This window comes from Lepisosteus platostomus, chromosome 11, assembly GCF_059453375.1.
Source record: "Lepisosteus platostomus isolate fLepPlt1 chromosome 11, fLepPlt1.hap1, whole genome shotgun sequence".
NCBI classification, from domain to species: domain Eukaryota; kingdom Metazoa; phylum Chordata; class Actinopteri; order Semionotiformes; family Lepisosteidae; genus Lepisosteus; species Lepisosteus platostomus.
Window position 1 is genome coordinate 18,384,157 of NC_142621.1, and position 18,565 is coordinate 18,402,721.

At 39.9% G+C, this 18,565-nt stretch overlaps 2 protein-coding genes across 2 annotated transcripts; both read right to left on the reverse strand.

The window, feature by feature from the left end:
* Positions 1 to 876: 876 nt before the first annotated feature.
* pars2 (prolyl-tRNA synthetase 2, mitochondrial) lies at positions 877 to 4,149 on the reverse strand. Its single transcript, XM_088598710.1, has 3 exons — positions 3,876 to 4,149; positions 2,429 to 3,052; positions 877 to 2,143 (listed from the first exon to the last, which is right to left on the reverse strand). Exons 2-3 carry the CDS (start codon positions 3,026 to 3,028, stop codon positions 1,262 to 1,264), a joined length of 1,482 nt encoding a protein of 493 aa, XP_088454836.1. The 5' UTR covers positions 3,029 to 3,052; positions 3,876 to 4,149; the 3' UTR covers positions 877 to 1,261.
* Positions 4,150 to 6,650: 2,501 nt separating this feature from the next.
* Positions 6,651 to 17,504, reverse strand: ttc22 (tetratricopeptide repeat domain 22). Its single transcript, XM_088598728.1, has 7 exons — positions 16,773 to 17,504; positions 15,559 to 15,614; positions 15,238 to 15,353; positions 14,307 to 14,425; positions 13,807 to 13,968; positions 10,395 to 10,547; positions 6,651 to 10,023 (listed from the first exon to the last, which is right to left on the reverse strand). The coding sequence occupies exons 1-7, from the start codon at positions 17,337 to 17,339 to the stop codon at positions 9,490 to 9,492; spliced, it is 1,707 nt and encodes a 568-aa protein (XP_088454854.1). The 5' UTR covers positions 17,340 to 17,504; the 3' UTR covers positions 6,651 to 9,489.
* Between the last annotated feature and the right edge of the window lie 1,061 nt (positions 17,505 to 18,565).

The following is an 18,565-nucleotide window of genomic DNA, read 5'->3' on the forward strand; positions in this document are numbered from 1 at the left end:
CTGCCATAAGAGCTCCAGGCAGTAGAACGTTCGTTCTGTACTGCTGAGCTCCGCGCCTCCTCCCTCTCTCGGTGCCGTGCCCCTCTCTGACGGAGCGCAGTGGGCGGTACGCTATTTTCAGAGCCTCTGATTGGGAAAAAAAGACCTGCTGATCAGTTTCACACACCAGGAAGAGAAAAGAATGGGATTTTTTCTCTTCGAAACGTGTGTTGTCTTTATGAAATTCGTGTATTTTAAACGTTTAATTAAGAAGTAAAAACCTTACAGCGTACACAAAGATTCTGAGCTGATCACGAGGAAGAAAAATCACCCATTTTTCGCGCATAAAAAGTGGTTTTTAACTCTCGAAACCTGTTTTTATATGTTTTAAAGTCGTGCAATGTCTAAGTTAAGCAGGAAGACATCATTATATCTCATTATTTATTTTTTAAAAAATTTAAAAATCGTTTGCCCAGCCTACCGTTGGGTAGCCCTTATAAGGGCTGTGACCACGAGTGGCGCTAAGGAGCCGTTCTGGCCCCTGGTGGCTGCTGCTCGCCCCCAAAAAGCGCTTTAGGGGGTCATTCGGCTGCTGGGGGAACCGGCGCTTCTCCGAGTCCGACATCAACAGCTGCTCACTGTCCATCCTCACGCTTCTGACACCAATGTAGTATTTTCGGGTTCACTCGTTGAGTGAAAACCAGCGCTTTATTGAATTCCATACTACCCCTCACTGCGTACCCCAGCCAGGCACTCTTCAGCCACAGCACCTGGCGAATGCGCTACAATATTCTGTTTTGATTAAATCATTATGAAATATATAAAAATGTATCTTTCTTTGGTCTGCAGTAGCTCTGATACTTTGCAAACATTTAATTCAAAACACATTCAAAAACATTTATTGTTTTAGGTATTTATTAAGGCTTCAAGGCAGAAAGGAAGATTGTAAATCCTCTATGGAACAGTAAAATACCACATTCAAAACATAAAACAAACAGGAAAAAACAGACCAAAACATACATTTCAGAACCAAAAGCATTAAATTACCTTTGTCTGGCAGGTTCATAAAATTAGAACTTGTGTTGGATCCCCCCTGAATAAAAAAAGCATCTGCCCTTTGATTCAAACAGTCAACTCCTATGATGTGTCATAAAGAATGAGCATTGAACCTTCTGACTTGGCAAGAGAGATGTAACAACAAAATCAGAGGTTTTATTCATTTTCATTCTGGACTAACCAATAACTGACCACCAGCTATAGCAGGACAATCAGTTTGCTGGTGTCAAACAATTTCCACACCTCTAATGTAGTCTACCACACCTTCTATAGGGAGAAACAAGGTCTCCCCAGTGTTCTGGCTGCACACCTCAAATGTTGGCAGATCCTCCAAGGCACTCTTCCCAGTGACAATCACATAGGGGTACCCCAACCTACTCGCATCTTTCAGTCTTTTACCAATGGTCAGGTGCGTCCGGTCATCCAAGACCACCTCCCCTCGCAAACTAGGCACTGCCTCCACCAGAACCTTGAAGAGGTTCTGTGCCAGTTCTCCTGCCTCATCTGCTTTACTGCCCTTCTTTGGTGGAAGGATGCATATCTGGTAGGGTGCCAGCAAGGCAGGCCAACGGATGCTGTCCTCAGAGGAAAGCACTTCTATAGATGCAGCCAGGATGCGGGTTATCCCCAGCCCAAAGCATCCCATTTCTGCAATTACAGGTTTATTTTGCATGTTGTTATAGGAGGCACTAAAGATGTAGGAGTACTTAGTTCCTAGATAGAAGGTATGCCCCACCTCAATGCCCTTTGTCTCTGATAGTGTGCCCCCTTTGCACTCTGGGCAGTATCTCAGTCCTTGATCTATCGTCTCCATGTTGGCAGAAAAACCACAATCGCCACAGATCAGCAGTCTGTCTTCGCCAATCTCTGCAGGAATCTGGAACTCATGCGAAAGTTTGCCCCCAATATGACCTGTGTCAGCCTGCACCTTGACACAGCGCAGACCCAAGCGGGCAAACAGGCGGGTGTAAGCTTCGCACACAGCCTGGTAGGTGCGGTGGGCGGCTTCCTCACATGTATCAAAGGAATACATGTCTTTCATGTAGAACTCCCGCCCACGCAGCAGCCCAAACCGCGGCTTTGGCTCATCACGGAACTTTCGCGTCACCTGCAGGGATAGGCATGAGGTCACAACACATGATGGCCATAACAGAACATCATCAACATCACAGCTGAGAATCTACAGACTAGAACGGGTTCTACTCTGTCACAATTTCATATAAAGTTAACAAGGCTCATGCACCACTTGCATAACAGCAAGAGGGCATCATAAGGCAAATACAAATAATGAAACTATCATACGAACTGCAAATAATGACTTACATATACAGCCACGACCATATATTCATATGGATTCCCTAGCCCCTCAATCAACAGCACTCCGTGACTGTACCTGGTAGAGCAGCAGGGGGAGCTGCCTGTAGGAGAGGGTGCCATGTGCGGCAAGCAGCTCGGTAATGGCCTCCTCATGTGTGGGCCCCAGACAGTACTCCGCACCATGCCTGTCCTGCAACCGGAACAACTCTTTGCCCATGAGATCCCAGCGCTCACTGCGCCTCCACAAGTCAGCTGCACAAAGACTGGGCATGTCCAGCTTCTGCCCACCTATGCCCTGCATCTCTCTATCAATCAGCCGCACCAGCTTCTCCATGGCACGCACAGTCACCGGGAGGAGATAGTAACAGCCGGGGTTGGATGGGTGGATAAAGCCTGACTGCAGCATGAGACGCTGGCTCTTACAGGCCATGCTCTCCCCCTGTCGGCCCCCAAGCCCCAGCCCCAGTTCTCTGTCCCTCTCCTCACGCAGGTTGGCTGGCTGAAAGAGCTTGGATACCAGCAGAGGTCTGGCACTGCTAGTCATATTTCTCATGTTGGTTCTTTGCATGCTCAGGGACAGGCACACACAGCCACGTTGGGGCCACGTTGACTGAGGCAGAGTCCGAGTCAGGCAGTACCGTAGCTTGCCAGGACATCGCCGAAACAGAACTTCCATTATACACACAAAATTATCCACACGCTGGGAAAGAAAGAAAATTGTTTGGTTTAATAGCATTTCATCTTCATCATCAGGGCTATGTTCAGCTGACACTTAACTGTACGAGTGGAAAAAAACTACTGGAACCTGTACTTTAAGAAAAGTAACAGTTATTAAAGTTTCATATTTGAAGGGCATTTGCTCAATTTACCAGTGATTCTGTATTTTAAAGCTTTGATATTATAGATGCACATAAACCTAAATTGAACAATAATATAAGCTTAGTAAATGAGTCAATGTATGAGACAGTATTACACGAGCCAAAGCTCAACATATAGATCAGTGTGCTGAATATAGATTCTATCTAAAAAGCTCAATAGTATCTGAAAGACTACACTAAATGTAAAACACTCCTGCAGTGATATTCAATCGATCCAAATCATTTTCAACATTACAAAGAAATAGTTTTTACTGATCATTCATGTTACCGTTCAGGTTTTTTCATCTTGTCTTTTTTGGTCAGTGTGCTAGGGTAAACTAAACACTTTGAAATAACAGCAGTTTTTTTTATTGCTATTTGTTTTTTAAAAAGTTATCGTTTTTCACAAAATTACGGAGCCCTAATTCACAGATCATTCACAACAGGACTCTAAGGTCACCACGGCACATCGCGAGTGTTAAATATTTGAAATAATTAAACACACACATAAAGTGCAGTATACATCACCGCGTAAAATAAATCGACATGACTTCCTTACTATAAAAGCCGAGAAATTGTGTATATACTGTACACGTGAAGAGTTCAATAAAACTGGTAACTAACCCATACGATAACAATAAAAAACACTTTAAGAATTAAACTTACCAAACCAAGTGGGGGATACAACAAAAAATAGATTGCACACAGTTATACTATTTAAAATACCAATGAGCTGCATACAATATTTCCTCAGTATCTATGGGACACTTTCGTTAAAATCACTGGCAAACCCACCCCAGCCACAAGTTGGTACAACCACCAACAATACAACGAGCACCGAATAGGGACAAAATAGTTGGCGTAATGTTAGAACGCATTTTTCTAGCCATCCTTTTGAGAGTAGAGCTTCACGCTACTGTAACTCTATGCTAGCAACATTCAAACTTCCGGTCTAAGAAACGTATTTCCGGAACATATGATATTATGCAGCTGTGAAAATGCAATTTTTTCCCTAAAGAGCAAAAAAATAAAATAAATATGTATTATATATTTATTATATTATTAACACCATTACAAATTTTACCCACCCCTATGACTACTCAAAATATATTATTCAGTCAGAATATAAACAGCAGGTACCAAAAGGGATTTATTCATGTAGAGCTTCCTCTAAAAGTTGTTTCCCAGAATGAGGGATTAGACTTCGGTACAATTTTACTTGTTATAGCCCTGCATTTTGGGACAGTATTGGGGGATTTTTAAATTCATAAAGAACTATGAAGCAAATGTTAGATTATGAAATTTCTGTATTTGGTCCAAAACGTTAAAAGAGGAGAAAGGTTTTCACAATAACACCAAACCTGTTCAGATAAAAAAAAATCTATATCTGTAGTTTTACTCCAAGCACCCCTGTGAGTATTTAACTCTGAAAACACAGATTGCTATTTTCAGAGGTGCTGGTAGATTTTCAATGGTAAAGCCTCTGACAGAGACATTCATTTCAGTATCGCAAGGTTCTGTAAAGCGCATTTAATGAAACAAGCCAAGTGAACTGTGTAGGAAACAATTAAGTGGTAAAACTGGTCATAAGCATGGACTGTATATATTCAGTCTTTTCCTCAATTCTACAATCCTAAAGTAATTATCTGAATTTCTTTATGACACTTGTGTTATCTTGGGAAAAAAATGTAAGTGTTTTAGTAAATAAATGCCTATCAAACGTAAAAGGCAGACTAAAAAGTATAAACATTTCTAGTGAAACAGTTTAAAATATACAGTGCATGAGAATTCTAAAGATTTGAGAACTGTAAACTTGACATTACATTGATTTTATTAACAAAAAGCTGCAGCTTTTTCTTCATAGCAGTGATCTTGTCAGACACGTCAAAAATTGTTACAGAGAGCCCCTGCAGTCCCATATTCAGCTCATTCAAATGTGAGAATATACAGCTGGTAAAATTATATTACAATTTTATATATGTTTATATATAATATTATGTAATTATATAATATTATATATTATATAATCATAATTGGGTCATCAAATAGACTTGCCAAGGGAAATTGCTGGTCATGCAAAAACAACTGTACCTCAGAGTGCAGTTCAAAGAGCCTCGTGAGCACTTTGCCACTTGATTACCATCTCACTTCAGTATGTAGCACTTCACTGCCCATTTCATTACAAAGCACACTGAACACTGACACAATTCACAACTTTAACAGTAGAGTCTAACACAGATTTTAAATCCTCAGTCATTTTCCTGACAGCCAAAGCTTCGGAGTGGATAATGCAGTGTGTCCACTTCATATCTGGAGCAACCTCTGTAATTATTGCAGCTACTCCTGCTGTGTCAACCTGGCATTGCTCTAGCACAAACATTGCATTACTCTAGTACAAATTCTGATGCATTTTTCCAGTCGACGCCATTCTCTTAGATAAATTCATTCAGATGCTGATAGATGTGTTCTCCTGAAGCTCTTGGCGTCTATTCTTTTCAGCCATGACATATTACTTGATTTTTGCGAGGTATTCATTTTCGATTAATTGTTCTGTTGGCGAATGTGGTGCTGTTGGAGAAATTTGTCCCCTTTTCCTCTTAAAAGACGGGAGAGTCTGTCCCAGAAGTTAAAAGAAGGTTTTATTTCATACGCATGGAGCGAAACACAAGAGATTCTCGGTGTACTTTTCTCAAATTGACAAAGAACAGTCCTTAAATATTTTTCTGTTATCTATCAACCTTTCCTGTGCTTACAAGATTGGCAGTATTCCAAAGTCACGCACATTCTCCTACCTTTCTATTTGCTAAAGGTAATTTATTTTAATACAATTGGTCACTTAGGTTCGTAGCATGCATTCCTATACAATGGTATAGAATTACATAGTATCTCTTGTGTCCACAAGTATTAGCACACGCTGCATCTTTGTAGCTAACTACTTGACACATAACTGTCACGATCCTCCTCTTAAGGGCGCTCCAGCCCTTCCTCGTTCTGTCCTATTCCCCACACCTGTTCCTTATTCCAGCCCCTCTTTAGTTCCACCTTTAAAGCCAGACGCAGGCGTTTACCTGGCGCTTCTCATTGAATCCCGTTTCGTGAGAGCCCGGGGTCCTGCCGCGTCTGGCTCCGTTATGGTTTTAGTTTCCTGTTCCTGATTCCTTGTCCCGCCGGTCCCGACCCGGTTCTGTTTTTTAACTACTTTGGATGGATCCCCTGGTCTTGGACTCTGCCTCCCATTTTGGATTTCCCTGTTGGATTTATGCTTGGATTGTTTGCCCGGACTCACTTCCCCTGGACACCTGCTCACCTCGGACACGCCCCCCTGTCTCCTGACCCACTCCTGCATGATATTTTTCCCTATTGTTTCTTTACCTTCTGGATCGTGTCATCTGCATAGGGCCTGGATAGAACTGTTCCTGACAATAACTACATAACTGTGTATTTGATACATAAACTAATTGCTTTATTAAAATACAAAATATCAAAACCTGTCCCAATTTTTCAGTGCACACAACAAATTTCAAGGGATATCTGGTGTACCACCTGGGGATGCTCTGCGTACAACCAGTGGTACGTGTACCAGTTTGAGAACCATGGAGTTGGGTTATCTAACTTCCCAACATCACTTAACTCTTGATTTGAAACTGTATTAATGCAGAAAAAAACACAGGTTTGTAGTTGTACAGTTTTCCACGAGGTTGTATACAGTACATGTCCTGATATACTTGTCCTGTTTTTGCCTAGAGTGCAGCATGACACTGTCTTTTGAACAACGGTAGGCACTGCATGGACTGTTAACCATAGGATATGTGATGGACAACAGCAGTACAATTTGAACTCCATTGTCTGCCATTCAGGAAAATACAGTACATCTCTAAAGAGGGTCAATTTTGGTCCATATTGAAAAATAAGAATCATTCCAAAATTTTTGCAAGCAATTTGGAAATTTTAGATCTAATGATGAAGAAACAAGTGGAGTATATTACTTTTTTGAAAGGTCCATATCATTTCAGGACAACAGCAAGGATAATAAATTACCATTCATCTTTCTTGTTAAGATTTGTAAATGGCCACATGCCCTATTCATAAACACTCTTCAACAACTAGAAGAAGAAAAATATGTTCCAGCCTTGTTTCTTTCATTTATAGCCCATGGTTTCTCTGCCATGGTTGAAATTGATACATTTAAAAATAATCTTTCTGCATGTTTTCTTGCAGATGACCTTTTATATGCCAGCAGGTTGTACACTGTTGATTATGCACATACAGCAAGTGTCCGTCTTTTTCTTGCATACAGTAAGTGTCCATCTTTTCGAAGCAGCAAGATGGAAGTAGTGTGGACTATATGTCTCCCAGTTTGTCAAAAATATTATTTTGGCAAATGTGGATTGCTCTGCATCCCCAGAAAATGAGAGACACTATATTATTTGAATTACAGTCTCAGGATGTTAAATTGATCACCTAGAAAACAAATAGATACAGATAAAACATTCTTATCAACATATTTTCCAAATCACAAATAAATCAAGAATTATACAGTATCAACAGAGACTGCAACTTAAGTGATCATTGCCATTACTTGTTTGTTTTCCCTTTTATCATGTTGTTGTTATCCCTTTTAGGTTTTTTAGAATTAATCTGGATCATGAACAGAAGACCCAAGATAAAGAAAAAACCTGCTCTCCAGACCTCTTCTATATTGTGTCCTGAAATTGAAGAGGATAAAGCATTGTACACCACAATAAATGTTATCTGTAGCCTTTACTTTTAATTTCAGATTAGTTTATTGAATTCCGCATATTTCAAATATGTTTCATGTCTGCTGTACCAAAGTTACACCATTGCGACATAAATGTGGCAGACCTGAGACAAGATTCTATTCTTGGGGGCCTTGTATTTTACCCCCTTTGTTTTTGCAGCAATGGCACTTATATTGGTGACTGGGTGTGTTTGAAGCCCAGCAATGATAAGTTTGTAAAATGATTCAGTAGGCCATAGTATTAATTATTTTAGTAGTTGTCAAAATTTAACCTTACTATGAAATTTGGTGTAGTTTGTTGTTTTCCTTTTATATAAATTCAAGAAATTTGTTTTTACAATAAAATATCAAACATAATACAATTTGATTATCTAGGTTTGAGGTATTTTTATTCTGAAATGCTCAGTCTGTTTTCTGACAGAAACCTGTTCGCATTGAACACAGAAGATCATGAAGACAATACAAGTTAGAGTTGGTCTTCAAGCCTGGTAGAGGAAAGAAGTGAGGTACAGTTATTAATAAAACAAACAGGTACACAGAGTAACAGAGTCCAAAAAAACTTGGCATATTGGAAGAACTGTTTTTCTATAATTCAATGTGAAAAATGTAATGCAGCTCCTGGAAGATAGTGAATCATCCACCTAATGGTGGATGATGGATGAATAATTCTTTCAAACATCAAAAACACCATAACCAAAAGCAACATCAAACAACCAGGATGATTCTGGAATTTTTGTACACTGCAGAAATATGAGAAATTGTTTTACCAATTAGGATTATAAATCGCCAAAAAACACTTGACACAAGCCAATTTAAGTACCTCCAAAAGAATATTGTGATAGGTCTGATAGAACCAAAACATTTTTCTGCTGAGAACCACTATTGGTTAGGATAAGAAGGATGGTATAAAAGTTCACAAATAAGAAACTATTAGCCTCATGTTTCAGTTGTTACTCATCAAAATGAAAGCCTGAAGATGTTTTCACTTCAGTCACTCAGAGCAACAGTGATAAGAGAATACTTTATCTGACTATCTTTGTTTAACACTGCTAACACTACAGTAATTCATTCACTCATACCAATATAGTCCTGAATAACTACAGGCTGAAGCAATACGGCTGACTATAACCTGAATGACTGAATGATTAATCTTAAAAGATTAAAGAGGGGCTGACAGTCTCTGCCATACTGCATAATAGACTACAAAGGCTTGTTTTCCTTGGTATCCTATGGTCAAATTCTTGGCTTTAAAACAAAAGTTTGTAACTGTTTAATCACTTCAAAGTTATTGAATATGGCAAAATACAACAAACATAATACATAATTACAATAATAAAAACATTTTTTCTAAAGGACTTTATTTTGACTAAAACTTTTTTTAAAGACACAAAGAAAATGCAAGACAATATGTGTGTTTTTGGCAGAAAAATAAGAATAAAACCTTAATTAATGATCCCTAAATAAATACCAGAACATAACATGAAAAAAATTAATGTGATGGACAACATCTCCACTCTGCACCTACACTGACAGCGACCTGGCCAGTTGTCTTCTCTTGCCGTGTTTGCTGGGCAGCACAGTCTGCAGCAGAACCCGAACCAGATCCAGTCTGCCTGTGCTTATCATGGCTCGGCAGAGCTCAGCCACCTCTGCAGTGTGCGCACGGCAAAGCACCTGCAGCTCACTCTGTACCGTCTCGCGGGAGTACCTCTCCTCTGCACGGCGTACCCAGGTCTCTAACTGCGCAATGGCAGGGACAGGCTGTGAACTGCTCTGGGTGAACAGGGCTAGCAGGGTCTCGAGGAGGCAATGGAGATTCTGGGTGTCAGCGCTACCCTGTGGCTCCAGCTCCATCGATCTCTTGAAGCACTCGGCAGCATTCTGCTCTTCGCCCTTCAACAGCAGGCACTTCCCGCGCAGCAGCTGTACCTCCGGTAGCATGTCACCCAAGTCACATTCAAGTGCTCGGGCCAGACATACTAAGGAACTGTTGATGGCCTCCTCATCCACAAGCAGGGTTTCTTGCATGGCATCTACACCCATGTAGTAATAGACCTGCCCACATACACACAGATATTAGAGAGGCAGAACACACGTATTTTGAAGCACGGCTGCCCTAACACACCATACAGTAACTCCCTCTTCTCAGACATGCTTATTGTAGTGATTGTAATAACACTGCAAATGCCAACTAAAATGGCTAATTTCTGATTCTTTCATGTAACTTTAAAATCTCCATTTATTTTATATGAAAGAAAGTTAACATATCAGTAACAAATGTTTTGACTGCTTTTCTTCTATGACAAACATATCATCAGTAAAAAAAGCATTAATACAACAGTGGTCTTAGGACCTGCAACAGTGTGTTTTTGCGTCTGTCTGAGAGGCAGTGAAGAAAGTCATGGATGAGTTAGCTGTATGCTCACTTGTCCCATCTCCAGGTGCATCCTGAGGCATGGACATAGGTTCAGGACCTTGTCCAGATCGACTTTGGCTGCTGCCAGGTTCTGCCGGTCTGGGACTCCAGCCAAACCCCGCTTGGCAGCCTCCAGGCCTTGGACATAGGTAGTCAAATGAATCTGTAAGGCAGAGATTTGAGAAGCATCTCAATATAAATGTTTGAAATTTAATGTAATTTAAGTTCATCACGATGCATAGGGTTTAGGAATATTTATGTATATTATTTTCAAATACACATAATTTTCTTTTTGTATTTTTACAATGTCCTACTGTACATTAACAAGTCTTCATAAAACACTGGGGAAAGCATTCTGTAATACAGGCCATTTGTTGATTTCTCTGAAGACATTTTTTGTTTAAAAAAATAATTGCTGTTTTTTAAATTATGGTTGCCACGTTATGAAGACATTTTGTGCATAAACCTACTTATAGTCCAAAAGACACTGAAACAGTACTCTTAAGCTGAACGTCTTATCACCAGATATCAATAAATGTCCAGGTATAGTAGAATACCTGCCATCAGCAACCATCAATCCCTGCTCCTACTCCTACTGGGCCTGAAGCAAAGTGGCCATAGGTCCTTAGCAGCCTTTAGTGCGACTGTAGTGCCAAGGTTTTTACCTTGGCCTTCCGAATATGGAGTAGACACTCTAACCACTAGGCTACCAAATTCAAGCTGATCACCCAACAGCCATATCACCCTGCAAGTCACAGCTGGCAAGCCACTGAAGCTAAGCTGGTGTGAGCCTGGTCAGTACCTGGATAGGACAACTCCTGGGAAAAACTAGAAACTAGAAACGCTGGAAGCGGTGTTAGTGGGGCCAGCAGGGGGTGCTCACCCTGTGGTCTATGTGGATCCTAATTCCCCAATATAGTGACGGGGACACTATACTGTAAAAAGGTGCCGTCTTTCAGATGAGACATCAAACCAAGGTCCTGACTCTGGTAATTAAAAATCCCAGTGCATTTCAAAGAGTAAGGGTGTACCATAGCGTCCTGGCCAAATTTCCCATTGGCCTTTACCAATCATGGCTTCCTAATAATCCCCATCTATGAACTGGCTTCATCACTCTTCTCCTCCCCTTCTGGCACACTATGGCTGCCGTTGCATCATCCAAGTGGAGTCCCCATTACCTGTAAAGCGCTTTCATTGGAGTGTCCAGAAAAGCTTATATAAGTTTAAGGAATTATTATTATTATTGTCATGTATGTGCTATAACACCAACTACTAAACGTAACAAAGTAACGGACTATGTTGTAGGCTGCTCTTCTCATTTACTGGACGGCACGGAACTTCTTTCAAATTACACTTTATATATAATATAGCCTCCAAGGAGATATACACCCACAAAAGGAAAAAGATCCAGCAAATCTTCATACATTACAACAACAACAATAATAATAATATGTATTATTATAATAGTGTAAGAAAACCGGCTCAGGGACGCCAAATATGTAATCATAGCCAAAATGTAATGTAGTGGCTCTCTGAAGGCACCAGTTCTGTAGGGTTTGGGCATTTACTGAGACAATTATTAATTGTAGCAGTAAATCACAAAGTTGATTCTTTTGATGGCTTTAGAATCCAACCATGCGACATAACTCAAACAACGCGCACACACAGGTACTAATACACGAGGATACATTTATTAATACATAGAATATGCATGTAAACCTAACAGATCTTATCGAGAGGGTTATCAGAATACAAAAGGTATATATTCAGTCAGTTACAAAGAGTTACATATATCAAGAGGACATACGTTCAGTATATCATTCATTAAGACCGTTTCGTAAATGAATGTGGTTCTACATTAGATACTCAAACAAGTACATAACTCTTAGGAATTAAATTGATATCAACTGGTTGGGATAACAATTGAATTATCGAGCTGTAATGCATTGAAGTTGAATACTCATCCAATCTCAGGGGATGCAGATCTCCTGCGGGCACAAAGAAACAGTTGCAGGTTTGTTGCTGTCCAGTCCTCACTCTCTGGCTCCGTGCCAGGCTGTGCTGTGCGGCTTGCGACGGTGCGCTGCTGATGCTCACTGTTGGCTTTAACTAGCAAAGTTTGTGCACAGAAGAAAAGATGACTGTGGGTCCCAGCAAGTCAGGAAGAGGACCGGTTCGTTCCTGATGAAGAGCTAGTTCTGAATAGTGATTCAGCTGTCCACAGTTCCGACCTGTTCACGAGGCCTGCTGCTGGTTCCTCTCTGGCAACCTCCACTCTAGACTCTTAGAACAAAGGAAAGTTCTGGCACTCGGACACACTGGCCGTTCCGTGGTTATCCGGGCTGAGTCTCAGGATGGTCAGGAGGCGCGCTGCGAGAATGTCCTGCCCTTGGGAGCCTTCTGCTCCTGGGCTGTCCTGCCCTGGAATTCTCCTTTGAATTCCCTTTAGAACAGTCCACAGAATCCTCTCCAGAATCTTACTGAATCTTACTGAATCTCGGCGCCAATGGATGACCATTGATCATGATAGCCAGGCTTAGCTAAGTGCATCCCCCTTTGGGAGCTTGTTTCTTATCAAAAGAAAACATCTTAAATCAGCCTGCATGAATAGTTTCTCTGTGGCTGCACCACAGAGATGAACAGAGAAATGGGGCCTCATTTGGGAAAGCCCAGAACACTTAATTCTTTCTTATTATTAAGCCTCGCCGCTACAATAGTATATTATATATATATTATAATATATAATAGTATATTATATAATAGTTATCATAATATAACTATTGTTAGTTTTATTATTAACTATATATAGTTATTATTTATTATTATATAGTCTATATGTCATCATTAAAGCATTGAAAAGTACACAGCCTAGTCACATAAAATCAAAAATGGGCACACTTGGGTCCACCGTAAATGGAAGCAGTACGGTATAATCACTAGATCACTCACAGCTATTAAGTCTCCTGGGCACTAGAACAGTTCATATCAGGAAGGCCAACAGGTAATTCTGCCTCTGACACTAATATAAAAATACACATTTCCCAGTAATCTTATTTACACCTCCACTGTATCTATCTAAACAAAGTATCTAAATAAACAAATTCCATATTTTTACTAAAATTTCATTGATTTTGGAGGGCCCTAATGTAATTCACTGTAATAGAAGGCAGGCAAGTAGATGGTCTGAATGGTCCCCAAAAAAACTGTCTCAGTTTGTCCAATTAATAGCTACAGTATCTACAGCTGCTGGAGTAGCTGCTTGTCTGATGTATGGGCAGCCTTAGCTTTCATTGTAATTCTAACCCTATCTGGGAACCTACCCCTGATGACAAAGCTACTGGTGTGTTCAGAGTGTAAGAGACAGAGGTATTCTGATGCTCCTGCAGAGATTTCACTAAATTCACCAGCACCCTTCCTCTCACCTTAGCACGAGTGCAGTACGCCTGCCAGTTAAGATCTGCATCGGGCAGGACATCCAGGGCCATGTTGCAGATGCCTGTAGCCATCTCATGTTTGCCCAGGTGGAAGAACACTTTGGCCAGGCGATTTAGAATGAAAGCATTACTTTCAGCAATCTTAATAGCCTGGAAATAAAACATTCATTTCATTCCATTACAGGTGCTGCTATGAATATGAAACATTTTTTAAAATATTTATTTAGCGTCATGGCTTTTTAAGCTACATGTATAAGTTTATGGTTAACATAATGTCTAAAATTCAACACCATGAAGACTTCACAATAAACAAAATAATACCGCAACAATATCTGTAATCATCAATATCATTCATTGTTATCATCACCATGTGTTCTATCGACTTTTAACATGTAATAGAAAAATTCTATTGATTAGAAAACATGCTGAATGTGCCATTAAAGGAAGTTATATTTCTTTCTTGAAAATGTGTTTAAGTCAGTACTCACCATCCCATAGCAAGACAGAGGGTCTGAGCCTGAATAACCACAATCGTGCACAGCCATGGGAACAGTGTAGAACTCCTCTTGTCTTTCCAGCATTATACCCATATAACACCATGCCAGGGCTGGGACACAGGAAAAAAAATGAAAATGTTGCAACAATACACATTGAACAAAGACAACAAAATGCTGAATTTTGTACAAGGACAAGGAGTTTGTTAAGGGATACCTTTGTGGGCAGTGATATAATTATTTAATAATATAATATATGTAAATGACACTTTCAATCATTCATCAACAGAATTCCAGCACTGCTTCCAATTTTTTACACTTAAAGTACAGTAGTAAAAAAGTACTGGTAAATGTCACTTATGCAAGGATGGTTTTGGTGACCCCCATCATATTTATAAGAATGCTGCACTTAATAAAGACCCAAACATGCTACATGCTTTGTCAATGTAAATTAGGAAGGCTTTATAAAACTATATCTATAGACTCTTTATTAGTAACTTGTTTGTTTGCCAATTCCAGTCTTCTCCAGCATGTTATCCACTTATGCAATAATCTTATAACAAGCTATAAAATAAAAATAAGCCACACATTAACCTAAAGAAGAATCAATATGTTGGCCCTTTAAAAATTACAGGTGATGCATTGCTGCATTGGGTAGCTTTTCTGGATATCATTTGATACCTATAATTGCTTTTGAGGGTTTATTGGACACAATTTTGTTGAAATCTTTAGGACCATATGTCTCTAGTAATCAAAAAAGCAAAATGACCTGAATGGTCTCCTTTAATTTTGGAAACATGCTTTTGTTTCTTTTTTCCAGGTAAGTAATTATAAGTTGTTTGAAGATATTTCTAACTCAACACAAGGTGAAGTCAGAGGAAGGCTACATTTTCTACAATGTAACCCTCACAGAGAAAAGGTGTACCCTTGTCGTGCAGGTTATCAGACTTGATGGTTTCATGAAGCAGCTTCACAGCCTTGTTAAAGTAAGTCAGCCTGTGAAATGCTGACTCCTCCTTGTCCTTCAGCATCCCATCAAGTCTGAGTGAGAGAGACAGACCACAGAATTAATTCCCTCAAATGCAATGCATCTGCCATCTAAAAAAGAATTGGACTAACATTTTCAGAAAAAGCACAATTATAACTCTGCACAACAAAAATTAGTTTTAGAAGATACTGCATAATTAATGTGTTAAGTTATTAAAAATATGTTTTTAGTTAGTATCTTTTTCTGTAGGTATTTTACCTTATATACATTGTAGCCATCTTGAAGTACCAACATCTCTTCTCTTCAATGGGTATCTAAAAATATTAGTGATGGTAAATACAGAATGGTAAATCAAACAAGATAACCAAACATGTTAATTGGATAATATGAATATAATCTCACTGACCATGTTCACAGATAAAGGTGGAAATATGATGACATCTGTAATGAACCTCATGTAAGAATTATTTCACAGATACAGATAGACACTGTAAACTTTAAATCCTTAATCTCATTTTAAGACGATTAAAACTAACACAACATTGTTTTTCTTTATTTCTCGAAGTCATCCTTTATTTCTTATTGCTGATTCTAACTTGACACAGGGATTGTCTGTCTGGGCTGCATATTGCATCGCATTGGCAAATTTGTGATCCCAAATCACAGACTGTTCAACTGTTCTGCTATGCTGCTGGACATTGTACACACTGTACATTAAATTATATTTGTGATTGACTCCTTTAATTGTAGTCTGTATTGTTACAATACATCATCATTTGCTGCTGAGTGTCATGCCCTCTATATCTAAACGGTGCACCTACTCTGTCCTGTTCCTAGTTTCCCTGTGCTTTGCTTGTCCTTCCGGTTTGTCTTTGTGTGGGGCAATGTATTTCCAGGTCACTCTTTCCTCCTCACTCAGCATTGAGGGTTCAGATGTCTTGAAACCCGCCTAACACCAGGTCGTCTCCTCCGCGGCCTGAGGACATAGGTTTCTACCTGACATCGTCTGACCTCCTGAACAAGGGCTAACCCCCGTTTCTCCGCAACACATAGTGTCTTAATTGCTCTCCTGGCCATTCCAAGGCATGCCTTTCCAACATCCATAACGCTGAGAGTACACTGCCTGTTGGTGCCAATCATTGTTACTGTGATCTACAACAGTTAAAATTAGACTTTATAAATTCCTGTGTTGCATTTTGTAAAGCCATGCATTCCTGTAACTTATTGTGCATTTCAGATTTTATCCATGTATTTATTTTGCATTTTGTTTTCAACACATTTAAGCAAGCATTGGATCATAATATATGCACTTTAAAAGATGGTATTTCCTAGTGAGAATGTACCCACAAACATCCCTTACATGATTTAAAAAGGTGGAGAAACCAAGGATATGGTTATATTTAATTGTGTTGATGGTTTAACCTGTTTAAAAGTACATTTATACACAGACATTCCATTCTATCCTGGCTCACCTCCTTAGATCCATACCCAATGGCCTTATTGTACAGCCCAATAGCAGCAGTCAGTCTCTCCCTGTGCTCTTCCTCACCATTCAGATCTACATCATAGGGGTGAGCATAGGCCTGCTCTGCCAGGCATCGGGCCACAAGAAGCCTGGTGTCTTCCTGTACAGTGTCGCCTGTTCCAATCCCCATAAGAGCAGACACCTTTTCCACACACTCAGCTCCCTTGGCCTCCTTCTTCAGGCGATCATACACATAGCCGAGGTTTGTCCAGGCGTTCAGGTTGGCTGGGTCCCCTTCACAGATGCTGCGGAAGATCTCCTCGGCCTGGTTAAGTTCATCAAGGTGGAAGGCCAGGAGCCCCAACAGGTTTTGGACCGCGTGCTGCTGGGACTTGGCCTCAGCCCCCAGCTCAGCAAGCAGGCTATCCCGCTTGAGTCGAGTGTCCCGGCTTCGTAGCTCGGCAGGTCCCTGGGGCTCACAATTCAGGTTCAGATCCAGGTGGAAGTGTCCTGGGATGTACTCCATTCCATCGATCAGGGTCTCAATGTCTTCTTGTGAGGCACTGTCCTCCATTGTGCCTGTCCGTCACTCGCTGTCTGTCTCTTTCTGTCCATACACAGTGCCGTCTGTTGAGCCTAGGGGTAGGTGCTCTGAAGTTTGTTCTCAGACACAGAGAGAGGTGGGGCACTACCTGAAATTCAGGTTTTGTGGATTCAGGTAAGAAGGACTTGTAGTAGAGAAAGATTCCCTGCTTGACAAACTGGTAAAGTCAGTTTACAGTAGGTTTACTTGAACACTTCAGTTTAAAATTTTGTTTTGCTTTCCATTTCACAGAGAATATCTCACTGCATTCAACTTTGCTTCCTTTTGTTTCAGTGTAGAACAAAACATAAAATGCATATACACAAAATAAAAATTAAATGACAAACCCATTTCACTTTTCCCTGACAGGTACAGGTGTACTTAATTGAAATATTATAATTTTGTTCTCAGCCAAATTCCAGGGAAAAGTGTATAGGCTCAAAGTACCCTCCACTTGTTATTCATTTGCTGTAGTCTCTGTTAGAGTTCTGAGGGCTTTGCCTCATACTTAAAATCATTGCCCCAAAATAATTTAACTTTTTCCTGATAGGTACAGGTATATAATTTAATAGGAACAAGTAAAAGGTTTATTCCATGCTGAAAACAAAGAAGAAAGAAAACACGTTTCGGCCGTGGAGCCTTCTTCAGGTGTCACTGTCAATATAATTTAATAGGTTTGTCCTGGTTCACATCTCCAACAAAATGTATTCTGGAGATAAGAATTTTGTCACAACATTTGTACCAAAATTACTTTATTGTCAATTACCAGTACAAGCATTTGTAGTCATTGATAAATTTGTAGTCATTGTACAAACACTCTGACCATTAGTTACAGCAGGCAGGTGCTTTTTCCACATTACTTGCTGGGTGGTTGCAAACAATTGTTATACAAATTTTAGGAAACACTTGAGAAAGATAGAAACGATGCATAGAAATGTTTAGCAGTTCAATGTCAAGCGTACACACTCTCACACATGATATTTTGGCTCAACTGGTTATTTACTGTTCGACAGACTCCTGCACTAAAATGTTTACTTGAGGTCTCTGTCCAGGAAATATAGTGAAAACCGTTCATGCTTACAATCATCAATCAATTTAATTGATACATACATTTTCTATAAAACTGCTCTGGGATATCACTCCAATCATCAAGGATATGTTTGTTAGCTGGTCTTACATGTGTGAAAACCACAGAAAGCCATCAGCATTTTTTTTTT

Excerpts from the sequence above, each read along its gene's own strand:
- ttc22 (XM_088598728.1), bottom strand. The coding sequence starts at position 17,339 with ATGGAGGACAGTGCCTCACAAGAAGACATTGAGACCCTGATCGATGGA. Across the intron at positions 15,354-15,558 it reads ATGGCTACAATGTATATAAG|ACTTGATGGGATGCTGAAGG; the intron begins GTAAAATACCTA and ends TCTCTCACTCAG. Across the intron at positions 14,426-15,237 it reads TGATAACCTGCACGACAAGG|CCCTGGCATGGTGTTATATG; the intron begins GTACACCTTTTC and ends CCTGTGTCCCAG.
- pars2 (XM_088598710.1), bottom strand. The coding sequence starts at position 3,028 with ATGGAAGTTCTGTTTCGGCGATGTCCTGGCAAGCTACGGTACTGCCTG. Across the intron at positions 2,144-2,428 it reads TCCCCCTGCTGCTCTACCAG|GTGACGCGAAAGTTCCGTGA; the intron begins GTACAGTCACGG and ends CTATCCCTGCAG.